The sequence below is a fragment of the Rhineura floridana genome, chromosome 7 (assembly GCF_030035675.1).
Source record: "Rhineura floridana isolate rRhiFlo1 chromosome 7, rRhiFlo1.hap2, whole genome shotgun sequence".
Taxonomy (NCBI): Eukaryota; Metazoa; Chordata; class Lepidosauria; order Squamata; family Rhineuridae; genus Rhineura; species Rhineura floridana.
In genome coordinates, this window is record NC_084486.1 from 131,196,530 (window position 1) to 131,210,500 (window position 13,971).

The 13,971-nt window shown below is 43.7% G+C and overlaps 1 protein-coding gene across 1 annotated transcript in view; it reads right to left on the reverse strand.

Moving 5' to 3' along the window:
* The window catches only part of WDR49 (WD repeat domain 49), a 140,510-nt gene that overhangs the window by 80,067 nt on the left and 46,472 nt on the right, over window positions 1-13,971 (reverse strand). Inside the window, exon 8 of the mRNA XM_061634496.1 lies at window positions 12,645-12,881. Within this exon, the coding sequence (XP_061490480.1) occupies window positions 12,645-12,881 (237 nt within the window). The remainder of the gene's footprint in view (window positions 1-12,644; window positions 12,882-13,971) is intronic.

Consider the following 13,971-nt stretch of genomic DNA (forward strand, 5'->3'; position numbering starts at 1 on the left):
AAAAATGCCATAAAAGCGGAACAAGCGCCGTATGAGTGGGGCCTTACTCTAATTGAAAACCGCCGTATTAGTGGAATGCCGAAAAGCGGGGCCCTACTGTACTTCACGCAATTTGGAAACTATACTTCTGTTAATGCAGCCTAACAACTCTCTTATGTTTATTTTATTTATTTATTTATTTATTATTTGATTTATATCCCGCCCTTCCTCTCAGCAGGAGCCCAGGGAGGCAAACAGAAACGCTAAAAACACTTTAAGACATCATAAAAACAGACCTTAAAATACATTAAAACAAAACATTAAAAACATTTTTTAAAAAAGCTTTAAAAACATATTTTTAAAGAAGGGTTAAAACATATTATTTTAAAAAAGCATATTAAAAAGCAATTCTGACACAGACTCAGACTGGGATAGCTCAACTTAAAAGGCTTGTTGAAAGAGGAAAGTCTTCAAAAGGCGCCGAAAAGATAGCAGAGATGGCGCCTGCCTAATATTTAATATGTTCAACTAGTTCTTCCCGCTCTTAAGTATGAGACTCAGGTAAGTGGTGAGGCCAGGATCCTGACCAAAGGATGAAGCAATTTCTACTCTGATGACAGTCAGACGAACAAAGAGATTTACAGGATAGGAGGTGTTCCTGTGATGGCATTCAGGGTAGCTATCCCTTTTACCCAACTGACAGCAAATTATCTGCTCTGTTCTAAAACACTCATACATATCCAAATACATGACTACTGGGTTGTTATTTTTCAGAAAACAAGAACATGATCCACCAATAGCTCCGTATCATCCCACGGCATCCTGCCATGAGGTCTGCTTTAGCTGAATTTCAGTCTGGAGTTTAAAAGCTGTTGCTTGGGCACAGCTGAGGGAGAAGGGGGAGAAATCAATCACAGCAGCCTTTCCCTTTCTTTAGAGTCTGGCTATTCATTGAAATGCAGGTAATGCTCTCATTGCAAGGGCCGCAAGTGCTATGAAGACAAACAGCACCCAACTTGCATACCAAGTGGCACTGCATTTATCTGACTTCATTGTATTATGAAACGCATAACCGTGATCCAGGGCCACCATACTGTGAGTCACTTCTGGGGAAAAGTGCCAACCCAAATGCAGATTTCAGCTAATTGCATTGCATGCCTGTTTTATGACTATCCTGACAGGTGCAGTAAGGTGATTTCATAGGAAGATTTCAAAACCAGGTTAACTTGCAACTGAAAGCAGGATAGTATTGTTATTAGTGCTAGTTCTTAGGAGTGGTGGTGGTGGAACAGTGCAGAGTTGAAAAACTCAGCATCTGCATGGGGGGCCTGTTCAACAGCCATTTGTTCTGGGATGTTTCAGACTGAACCACTTAAATGTAGGGCTGCCAAAACCATACTGCACTGTACTCTATGTAGACTGTCCTTGGCCTGATCCAGAAGTTCTAGCTAGTATAGAATGCAATGTCTCAACTACTGCTAGGGATTGACGGCTGACAGCACAAGTCACCTTTGCTTAAAACATCTGCACTGGCTACCCATATCCTACCAAGCCAGGTTCAAGGCTCTTGAATGAATGAATGAATGAATCTTTATTTTTACCCTGCCCTTTTTCCAAAACTGGAACTCAGGGCAGCTTACAAATAAAAGCTACACATAGGTTAAAAAAAAACATACAAAAATATACAATTAAAATAGAATTAAACTATTCATGACATTAAAACCATGAAACATACACTTAAGATACTAAGACAATTTAAAACATTAATAAGACCATAGAACAATACAACAGACCTTATGAGGCCCTATCTTAAATATCTTCTAGTCCAAAAGATTGTGGAAATAAAAAAGTCTTTGCCTGCCGACGGAAGGATAGCAAGGAGGGGCCATTCGTGCTTCCCTAGGAAGAGAGTTCCAGAACCTGGGGGCAGCCACTGAGAAGGCCCTATCTCACGTCCCCACCAATCATGCTTGCGAAGGTGTTGGGACTGAGAGAAGGGCCTCTCCTGAGGATCTCAAAGCCCAGGCAGGCTCATATGGGGATACGGTCTGATGAATAGCCTGGACCTAGGCCGTATAGAGCTTTATAGGTCAAAACCAGCACTTTGAATTGTGACCGGAAACAAACTGGCAGCCAGTGGAGCTGTCGTAACAAGGGGGTTGTATGGTCCCTGTAACCAGCCCCAGTTAGCACTCTGGCTGCAGCTCTTTGTACCAGTTTAAGTTTCCGAACAGTCTTTAAAGGCAGCCCCACGTAGAGCGTGTTACAGTAATCTAAACGGGATGTAACTAAGGCATGCATCACTGTAGTCAAATCAGGCGTCTCCAGGAACGGGCGCAGCTGGCGCACCAGTCTTAGCTGTGCAAAAGCACTCCTGGCCACTGCAGAGACCTGGGCCTCCAAGTTCAAAGCTGAGTCCAGGAGCACACCCAAACTGCGAACCTGTGTCTTCAGGGGAAGTGTAACCCCATCCAGCACAGGCTGAATCCCTATTCCCTGATTTGCCCCTTGTGTTGATATACAAAGCCCTGAGAAACTTGGGTCCAAGAAACCTTAAGGACCACCCTCTGACGCCCTTCCCTGGCTCTCCCTGTCAGGTTCCTACCTGCGCATGGCTACTGCCTGTCACTAAGCACCACCAGGGTCTCCACCAGTCCGGACTGTCCTTTCTTATTGTTTCTCTCCCCGCTCTAGCACAGATCTCAACAGATCCCCCTGCTAGGCAACCACCAGTCACGTCCTAATACTAGTATTCCCAGAGACTCTGAATACTGGTATTGTTATTCTCTTCACCGCTGCCACCATTTGTTACAGTTCCCCTTCAGCCTTGGTCATTACCTTACCCTCCCTTCTGGTCTGTGAAACCCCAGCCAAGGATCAGGCCTTTGGTAAACCAAATTAAGTATTTATTAAAGATAACAAAGCTAACAAGATTAACAAGATTTCTTCTTAAGGCACATAAGCATATGGTTTTGCTCAATACTAATCCAAACTCCACCCCCCTCCTTCTCCACTCTCTCCTGGTAAACCACTCTCTCAAACACACCAAACAACCCACTCTTTCTCTTCTCCCCCCAGATTCCACTCTCACTCTTCCTTTTATACGTTCAGCCATTTTAACCACTCAGCCAATCATCTAGCATTCTACTGCCCATTCACTCCCCCTCCTCTTTCACTCCACTTACCATGTATCTTCTAAACAACCAACACTTACCATATATACATTAATATAGGAACATCACATTTCCCCCCCCCCAAACAACGGCAGAGTATTATTCCTGTTCCAGGATTTATACGTCGCGTTAACAATATAAACAAGTCTCTATGGGGAAAATGTCTTTCTTTGTCCCTCCGTCTGGTCACGTCACTGCAGTCCCGGCCACTTGCCTGGAAAGTCCATCGGCCAGTACATTGTCCTTGCCTTTTATGAACTGGAAGTCCACTTGATAGTCCTGTAGGGCCCAGGACCACCTCTGCAGCATAGTGTTATGGTTTTTCATAGTCTGCAACCATAACAAGGCCCGATGATCCGTAGTTACCGTGAATCTTCGTCCCCACACATATGGGCGCAACTTGTTCAGTCCCCACACAACCGCTAGGCACTCCTTCTGGACCGACGAATAGTTTTTCTCCCTCAGCGTCAGCTTGAGACTCAGGTACGCCACTGGATGTCTGGTGCCTTCTCTCTCCTGTAGCAAGACGACTCCCAGCGCGAGGTCCGACGCATCTGTAGCCACGATGAATGGTTTCTCATAGTCTGGTGCTATTAATATGGGTCCTTGGCACAAGGCTTGCTTCAGTAGATCAAAAGCCTTCTGACATTCATCCGTCCATACCACACACTCAGAACACTTTTTCTTTGTTAATTCATGCAAGGGGGTTGCTATTTCCCCAAAATTTCTCACAAACTTCCTATAAAATCCAGCCACACCCAGAAATGCCCTTACTTGTTTTTTGGTTAAGGGGATCGACCACGCTTGTATTGCCTCCACCTTGCTCCATAAGGGGGTGATTTTCCCACTCCCCACCTTATGTCCTAAATAGATTACTTCCTTTAGTCCAAACTGGCATTTCTTAGCTTTTATTGTGAGGCCTGCTTTTCTTAAGGCCTCCAATACTGTTGTCAGGTGTTGGACATGCTCAGGCACCGACTTGCTAAAAATGGCCACGTCATCGATATAGGCCACTGCAAAATCTGACATGCCTCGCAACACAGTATTGATTAGCCTCTGAAATGAACTTGGTGAGTTCCTTAGTCCCATGGGTAAGGTCACAAACTCATATAACCCATCTGGTGTACTGAAGGCAGTTTTGGCTCTGGATTGCTCATCTAGTTCCATTTGCCAAAATCCTTTACAGAGATCTAGTGTAGAGATAATGGTTGCTGCCCCCAATAACTCTAACATTGCATCTACCCTAGGCATAGGATACGCATCTGGGACAGTAATTTTATTGATTAGCCGATAATCAATGCAAAACCTTGTCGTTCCATCTTTTTTTGGAACCAGGACAATACTTGAGGCCCAGGGACTGATGGATTCCCTGATCACTCCTAATTCCAGCATCTCTTCCACCTCCTTTTTGATCTCATTCAAAACTTTCCCATTCACACGGTACGGAACAGATCTGATTGGGGCATGATCTCCAGTATCAATGGAATGTATAACTATACTGGTTCAGCCAGGTTTGTTGCTAAAGAGATTCCTATAGGTTTTCAAAACTCTCAGAATCTCTTCTTTTACTTCCTCCTTCACCTCCTCTGACCATTCCACTTGATCTACCCCTCCTTTGTCTTTGCTTTCCTGTACCAAATCTGGAAGTTCAGGCCCACTTCCCTCAGGGAATAAGGTAACTTGCAACACCTGTGCATCCCTGGTATGGTAAGGCTTCAACATATTTACATGAACCACTTTGCTTTTGTTTAATTGGTCTGTGGTGATTACATACGTCACTGTGTCAAGCCTTTCTCTGATGGTATATGGTCCTTCCCAGTTAGCCTGTAATTTGTCATGTTTCCTGGGTATGAACGCCATAACCATATCTCCCACATTATACACACGTTCCCTGGCTGTTCTGTCATACCAGTAACTTTGCTTCTGCTGAGCTTGACTGAGATTCTCTTTCACCACTTCCATCATTGATGTTAATTTATTGCGGAATTCCAATACAAAATCTACTACAGATGTTTTGTACTCTCCCAGGGTTCCTTCCCATGAATTTTTTAATAGTTCCAAAGGTCCCCTCACTTTTCTAGTGAACATGAGTTCAAAGGGTGAGAAGCCTGTTGACTCTTGAGGGACTTCTCTATATGCAAATAAGAAGCATCCCAACCGTTCATCCCAGTCTTGTGGGTGATCTTGAACATAGCTTCTGATCATGCCCTTCAAAACGCCATTGAATCTCTCTGTTAACCCATTAGTGGTGGGATGGTAAGTAGTGGTCTTTAGATGTTTTAGACCACAACATTTCCACATACATTGCATCACTTCTCCCATGAATACACTGCCTTGATCCGTCAGCACTTCATGAGGGAAACCCAGCCTCATAAAGATTTTTAATAAAGCCTCTGCCACTACAGGGGCTTCTACAGATCTTAGTGCTTCTGCGTCTGGGTACCTGGTGGCAAAATCCACCACCACCACTAGATATTTCTTGCCATGCCTTGTGGGTTTGGAAAAAGGGCCCACCAAATCTATTCCCACTCTATAAAAGGGTTGTCCAATTATAGGAAGGGGGTTTAAGGATGCCTTAGTCTTTACTCCACTTTTCCCCACCTTTTGGCATATTCCACAAGATAGACAATGTTGTTTTACATCTTTGGAGATGTTTGGCCAATAATAGTGTGCTGCCAATCTCCTCTTGGTCTTTTTTATTCCCAGATGTCCTGCACATGGGACATCGTGGGCTACCTCTAGCAATCTGGTTCTGTATTTGCTAGGTACTATCAATTGCTTCACTGGTTCACATTCATCCTTTCTCTCAGCGGGCATCCACAGTCTATATAAAATCCCATTCTCACACACAACTTGATTCCTCATTTTGTCAGTGAAAGGAATCTGTTGGGTCAGAGCTTGTTCCTTTATCTGCTTCAAACTTATATCTTTATGCAGCTCTTCCCTGAATTGCTCTGCTTCTTTCTTATCAGAGACCACTTGATACAGTTTGCCTCCTTCAGCAGGCCTGCTAGTGGTTGCTATGGTGACCTGAGGCTGGCTAACAGATTCCACCCTGTTTGTTTCAGCCCCCCTTAATATGGCTTCTTTTTCTCTGCCAATTTGCTGTCTGGTCACTACATATATTTTTCCTTGGGCTCCCATAACATCTCTTCCCAGTATTACTGGTTCTTGTTGCTGGGCATTAATGCCTACTTTATATCGGCCCTCTCGGCCTCTCCAAGTCATTTCCACCAGGGCCACAGGCAAACTTTCTGGTTGACCCCTCACTCCTTGGATAGTCACAGTTTCCTGAGGTGATATTACCTCAGATTTTATTAAATCTGGCCTCAGTAATGTCTGAGCGGCACCAGTATCAAGCAATGCCCAATAATTTGCCCCTTGTACACTCACTTCCTCTCTCAGACTTGAATCAAGGTCTGTTACTTCTGTCCAGTTTATCTGGCAGAACTGAACCTTTTTCGCTGTTTCTAAAGCCTTGGGCTCTGTTTTCACTGCCCTTGTCTGAGCAGGATTACTAATGGGGTTGGCAACCTCACATTGAAAACGTAGGTGCCCCGGTCTACCACATTTGTAGCATAATTTCTCCTCACTTTTAGGGTACACAGATCCACTCTGGGGTGTCCTGTGCCCTTCAGATTTTACTGGAGGACTCACTCTCTGTGGTACCACATCCCTTCTGCCAGCGTTATATGGTCTGGGTTAAAATTTCTTGATGTTTTCCCCACCCAGCCAGTTCTGTTGGAGGCGAAGTGATCCGCCATCTCTGCGGCCTCCTGCACAGATGTAGGGGAACGGTCTTTGACTAGGAGCCTTATTTCTGGTGGTAACTGATGGTATAATTGATCCAATATCATGAGGTTTTTCACCTCCTCCACAGACTGAGCTTTTGCACTTGTCAGCCATTTCCCAAATATGTCCATCAGTTTTGCCCCCAGCTCCACAAAAGGCCTCCCTGTCTGTATCTGGCAGTTTCTGAAAAGCTTTCTAAAATAATCAGGCCCCAGTCTGAATATTTTAAACACTGCTTCTTTGAATTCAGCATAGGTGACGGGCCTGTCTGAGGGGAAATATTGGTATACCACAGCCAATTCCCCTTTAATCAGGTTTGATAAATACTGCATGTATTTATCTTCAGGTAGCCCCCACAACTGAGCTGCTTTTTCAAAGGTGCTGAGGTAAATTTGAGGATCTTGACCAGGCTCATAGACAGCAAAGTCCTTTGGAGTAATTTTTATTTTTGCTCCATGTCTGTCCTTTCTTGTTTCATCAGAATGAAACTTCTCTCTTTCAAATTTTAACTTTTCTACTTGTAATTCGGCATCCACTGCTCGTTGCTTCTCCCTCTCCTCAAACCCCAATCTCATTCTCTCAATTTCCAACTCCCTCTGTTTTTCTTTCTCTGCACCTTCCATCCTCAATCTCTCAGTTTCCAACTCTCACTGTTTATCTTTCCCATCAGCTTCCATCCTCATTCTCTCAGTTTCCATCCTCAACTTCTCTCTCAAGTACTCTATATAAGCGGGATTGCTTAAATATCCTTCTGGGGTCTCTTCTCTGACAGGTTGTTTTTGCTGGGCAGTTGCAAATCCTGTAAGTGCTACCCTCAATTCATCTACCCCTTTACCCTCATGAGGTAAATTGAATGTTATGCACTTCTCCACCAGCTCCTCTCTTTTCATTTTTATATATTCAGCCATGGTCACTCACTCTTTGCCACACACTCTTTGCCAGTCACTCTCACAAGTAATCTTGTTTTGTTATTTCTGTTTGCCACACCACTGGTAGGGATTCTCTAGTATTCGTATCTGGATTCTCTGTTGTTCGTATCCCACCGCTACTGCCACCACCTGTGACTCCCTTCCCTGGCTCTCCCTGTCAGGTTCCTACCTGCGCGTGGCTACTGCCTGTCACTAGGCACCACCAGGGACTCCACCAGTCCGGACTGTCCTTTTTTATTGTTTCTCTCCCCGCTCTAGCACAGATCTCAACAGATCCCCCTGCTAGGCAACCACCAGTCACGTCCTAATACTAGTATTCCCAGAGACTCTGAATACTGGTATTGTTATTCTCTTCACCACTGCCACCATTTGTTACAGTTCCCCTTCAGCCTTGGTCATTACCTTCCCTTCCCTTCTGGTCTGTGAAACCCCAGCCAAGGATCAGGCCTTTGGTAAACCAAATTAAGTATTTATTAAAGATAACAAAGCTAACAAGATTAACAAGATTTCTTCTTAAGGCACATAAGCATATGGTTTTACTCAATACTAATCCGAACTCCACCCCCCTCCTTCTCCACTCTCTCCTGGTAAACCACTCTCTCAAACCCACCAAACAACCCACTCTTTCTCTTCTCCCCCCAGATTCCACTCTCACTCTTCCTTTTATACGTTCAGCCATTTTAACCACTCAGCCAATCATCTAGCATTCTACTGCCCATTCACTCCCCCTCCTCTTTCACTCCACTTACCATGTATCTTCTAAACAACCAACACTTACCATATATACATTAATATAGGAACATCACACACACCCCCAAGTCTAAATCCACATTACACACTTACAATACAGTATCTACTCAGAAATATGTCCCATTGTATTCCATGGGCTGACTCCCAGCTAAGTGGGCACAGGATTCCAGCCACATACTCGTGTAACAAATCCCAAGTGCTACAGCTCCATACTTTCATTTAATGACATCTGCAGGAAAGTTGCCACTCAACAAGCAAAGACGTTCACCTATGTAATCTTGGGTGATTCATGCGTGAGGGGAAAAAGGCCTGCATCATGCAAAGCTCCAGTGACCCCAAAATAGTGGCCAAAGTGATAGGGCTGACATACTTGGGGTCAATCATTATTTTATTTATTCCCCATGTTTCCTATCCTTCCTCAGGTCAGCTGCACACAGGTTATCCCATTATAAACTGAGAGAGAAAGAGGGAGGTGGTGGGCTCTCCCAACACTGGAGGCATTCAAGGAGCAGCCAGACAGCCACCTGTTGGATATGCTTTAATCTGGATTCCTGGGTTGGATTGGATGGCCTTATAGGCCACTTCCAACTCTACGATTCTGATTCCACTGGAGAAACAGAAATTTGAACCCAGGTCTTCCCACTCCAAGTCTATCACTCTATCTACTATCCCATTCTGGGAGCCAAACGAGACAGGAGACTTATTGCATAGATGCAAATAAACATGCAATTAATGCACATTAACATGCAGTTAAGATGCAAATTTTTAAAATGTAAATAGCATCGTAGGGCAAGTCTGGGCAGCATCAAGACCATGGGGGTGGGGTGGGAGTGAGAAGGGGGCGTTTCAGTCTCTCCCGCTACCAAGGCCCCCCACCAAAAATCACCTCTCTGCAGCCCTGTAGTCAGCCTTTCATATTAGGTGGAGCAGCCACATTTTGGGGGGGGGAGGGAGGAACATAGTGCCAGCCAAACCCCCCACTGGTGGAGAGGATGTGTGTTAACTTATGTTAATGAAGTTTAATCTGTTGAATTGTTTCAACCTTTTTTTGAGAGATCCCCAGGAATACCAGATTCAAAGGCTTGTCTTTGCTTATAGCTGCAGTCCTCTTTCACCTGTAGTCTGTCCCTGTGTTCTGATTCTTCGTGAACTGAACTACTTTGGTAATGACAGTGAGCTCCTGAACTTTGCTTTGGTGCTGCATTAGGTATTTCAATTTTAGATTCCACCTGAAAAACAAACTTGTCCAAACTACAAGTTAAGGGAAGGGCAGAGAGAAAAGAAATACTTTAGGATGTGAGAGTCCCTTGAGAGTCCCTCCTTCTAGTCTTGCTCCTGACCTTTAGATTTTTCTTCCTGTTAGGACAAGCAAGGGAAAACTTTTTGATGCTACATAAAGGACTAACTAAGCAATTAAAAGCTAATAGTGGGAAACAATTGTCTGGTTATTTTTACTGGTTGCTGGGTAGATTCTTCTGTACAGAAACCTGAAAAGGACTTACACTGATCAGCACATATTGGGAAAATCAGAAATTAGGCCTAAATTACAGCCTAGGTGGCCAGCCAGCCGCAGCCAGTTAGCTAACTGTAGTTTATACAGCAATATTTTTATTCCTCTAGGGCTGTTTTCATCCTTTGCCATCAAGTACAGTAGGGCCCCACTCATGCGGCGGGTTACATTCCCGACCCCCACCGAAAAGCGAAAACCGCTGAAAAGCGGAACTGATTGAATAGAATGGCATGCGATGCCCGAAAACCATTGTAAAAGCGGAACAAGAGCTGTATGAGTGGGGCTTTAGTCTAATTGCGTCTAATTGAGACCGCTGCATTAGCGAAGCACCGTAAAGCGAAGCACTGTAAAGCAGGGCCCTACTGTACTCAAAAACAAAGAAGAAAAAATAGCCACTCTGATTGCGAGTATAGTGAGTGCTTTAAAAGAGTAAAGGACAATTTAAGGTAGCTGTATTTTCAGATCACTTTATGTCTTTATTTCACCCTTCATCAATAAGCACCGAATCCTACTCTACCCATTATAATAACTGCACAATAAACACATGCTTACTTTTTACTGCAGGCCAACAAACTTTTTTTTTTATTGCTGGCTGGATAGAGAACACAAATGAAACTGAAATTGAAAAGCAGATCAAAGGAAAGTCCATGGAGCTCTCGCCCATAATACAAAGTTCTAATATTTAACTCTTCAAGGGTCATGTTACTATACAGGCTTTTCCCCCCAGAATCAGTTAAGTAATTATGAGGTGATTGTGATCATGAAAAATCCATCCTTAGTCAGGGAAAGTCTCAAGTAAACAGACTTTTTGAGGCTCTTCCAGATGAAGCTTTTGTTGTGCATTCCCGCGGCCTTATTAACTGAATTTTTCAGAGCGTCCTATTCTTAAATTGCCCCTGTTCTTAAAACAAACTATTATTCTTTAAATGGAGGTTGTCATTGTCTGTCATGTCACAAGGAAAAACAACCATTTTCCCCCAAAATCCTAGGGGAGGCAGTGACCCGGCTATAGGCCTGGCCTCTCTGAATCCTCTATTTTTTTTCCAAGGGAAGCTTCCACTGGTGCCCCTGGGATCTTTTCCTAAACTCCCCACCCCCACCATCCAAGGCTGCTCAGATTTCCTTGCTTCTCTTATACATAATGAAAATTATGTTGATTGCATTCAAGCAATAAAAGTCCTGCCTAGTTTGGCCCTGAGTCTCATCATACATCTCATCACACCTGACACACGCAGAAAAAGATTGTTAACTCATAATACACACTCTGAGACAGTTTTTGGCATCACTCTGATCAAAGCCTCTATGGCAACATAAATCTGTATTAAGAATGGCCAGTGATGATACAAGAAAATAGATGGTGCCTGCCTCCACCTCCTGCCTCTTGAAACTGCATTGGAGGTTTTATCATAGAGAGCTCTGTTCACGCAATATATCCACAGATATGGACACATGGAGGGGGAGAAGGACACTCACTGAACCTTTCCCCTCTCCAATAACCTGCATGCATTAATGCAAAGTTGTGAACACATCTTATACGTCTATGAGCAAAACGCAGGGTGCCCCAATCAAATGGGAAGAGGTCGGTTCAGTACAGGTTCAGAGAGATGCACAGAGTGTATGCCTATGCAGGTCATGCGGGGTCTTAGATCTTAGATCCCTTACTTTTCTGGAGCTGAGTCACAGCAGGGTGCCTATGTCTCTAGCATCCTGTGAGCCAATCAGCATGAAAGGGGAGTGTGTTAGCCACTGCTTCCTTGTCTTTTCCTGCTGATGGGAGCCAATCAGAGTGAAAGGAGGTGAGTCAGCCACTGAGAAGAATCTAGCAACAGGTAGATAAATGTGTAGACACTGAATTCAGTAATTCAAGCAATATCTGACAGTGAGATAGTTAAATTGTGACAGTGATAGAGAAACAGAAAGCTGTGTTCAAGCCTGGCCAGATTATTCTATCATTTTAGAAAGTTGTATAATCTTAGAATGTGGTGTGGCTGTAACCATTTTGAAGGGACCCTGCACTTCTGAATGTGCCACTACAGTACTGTCCCTATGACATTTGCAAAACCACAACGAACCTTTGAATTGAGATGAAATAAATGGACTTAAGACATTTATTTGGGTTAGGTTTTATTATTATTGTTGAGATTTTTAATGTTTTAATGTATTTGTATGTTTTTATTTTGTACGTCGCCCAGAGTGGCTGGACAGCCAGCCAGATGGGCGACTAATAAATTTAATTAATAAATAAAATAAATAAATACTGAATTCACTGGCATCAACTAATGAAATAACATTTTTAGGAAGCCAAAATGCTCATAATCTTTTGCAGGAAAGCCACTAAAAGCTTACAATTAATGCACAGCCGTATGAAATAGTTTCCTTTCCAAATCCAACAGTCTTCAGTGCTTCAGTTGTACTTTCAGAAATCACATTAAAGAAATGTTGAATCAAAGATTCAAATTGCTTTTCAGACAAATATGGGGAAAGGGTTAATATTTTCTTTTTCTTTTTTACCTGCTTGAGTACTGAATTGTAAAGAATGCAGGTAACCACTCTCCTGTGACTTGTGACTCGGCTTTTGCCTGAATCCTGCTCCATCTCCAGCAATGTCAGTTGGTTGTTAAACGAGATGAAAAGACGTCCGCGGGATTCATCAAAGTAAAGAGTGGAGTGGAAGTCTAGGCTTTTGGGAAAGGAACCAGAAATCCGCTGGATACAAAGCTGATGATGAATGTCCCAGATCCTTAACACCTGTGCATGGTGGGCAGGATAAGAATAAATCAGAACCAAACTTCTTTTTTTAATTCAGAGGGTGAAAGTTTTGGCACACTTTCCTGGGGATGGGGGACCGTGGTCCTCTGGATGGTGTTGAACTACAGCTCCCATCATCCTGGACCATAAGCTATGCTGGCTGGGGCTGATGGGCACTTTTCCAACACCAAACAGAGGGCTACAAGTTCCCTGTCCCTGGTATAGTTTAATTTTCCTTATTTTCATGCCAAGGATGTAATTTTAGGGATTATTTTGAGCTCTGCCATTTGAGATCACAAGAGGCTACACCACGCGCTTTATAGGCTGCCAGTGTTTCAGGCTGGGAGGGAGATGAGCAAGCATGGATGCTGGAGGGGCTGAGGAATGAAAAGTACATAGGGGGGTATAATTTGGCAACCTCTGTGTCACTGGCAAAGGACGCAAACATTTCCAGACTCCACAGAGGCTGACAGATCCCTTCCCTCATTCCGAGGAAACTGTCAAAGTGGCAGAGATGGGAAGGATAAGGGTGCCCAGGGATATCTAAAGTTATTTTGCTGCACTAGGTAAAGCTTAATGTTGCTGATGGCGGTACCACATCTTGTGTTTCCTTTGAGGGGGTTCTGCATTCAAATCCCTGCTCACCCATATAGTTCAAAAAATGACCTCTGTCCAATTTGACCTCTAAGCCTAGCCTACCTCACATGGGGTGTTCTGAGGACAAAATGTGATACACTCCGTGAGTGGTCATGCTGAGTTCAACGCAGCCACAGATTACCATTGTACAATGTAGTTCCATACACTGGGTTGAATTCAACTCAGAGTAGACTCATTAAAACCAGTGGTTATGATTAACTTAGGTCCATTGATTTCGATGTGACTACTCAGAGTAGGACTTAGTTGGATTAAACCCACTCTTTGGTAAACTTCCTACTATTCTACAGCTCCTGGTCATTTGCACCCCCACATATAAACCTCTTAAAAATCCTCACTCTTAAATCCCTGGAAATATACCCTCATTTCCTTACACAGACGTGGCCCAATTAAAATAAATAGTCATTCTCTCCCCAAAGCAGGGTCATATCCAATG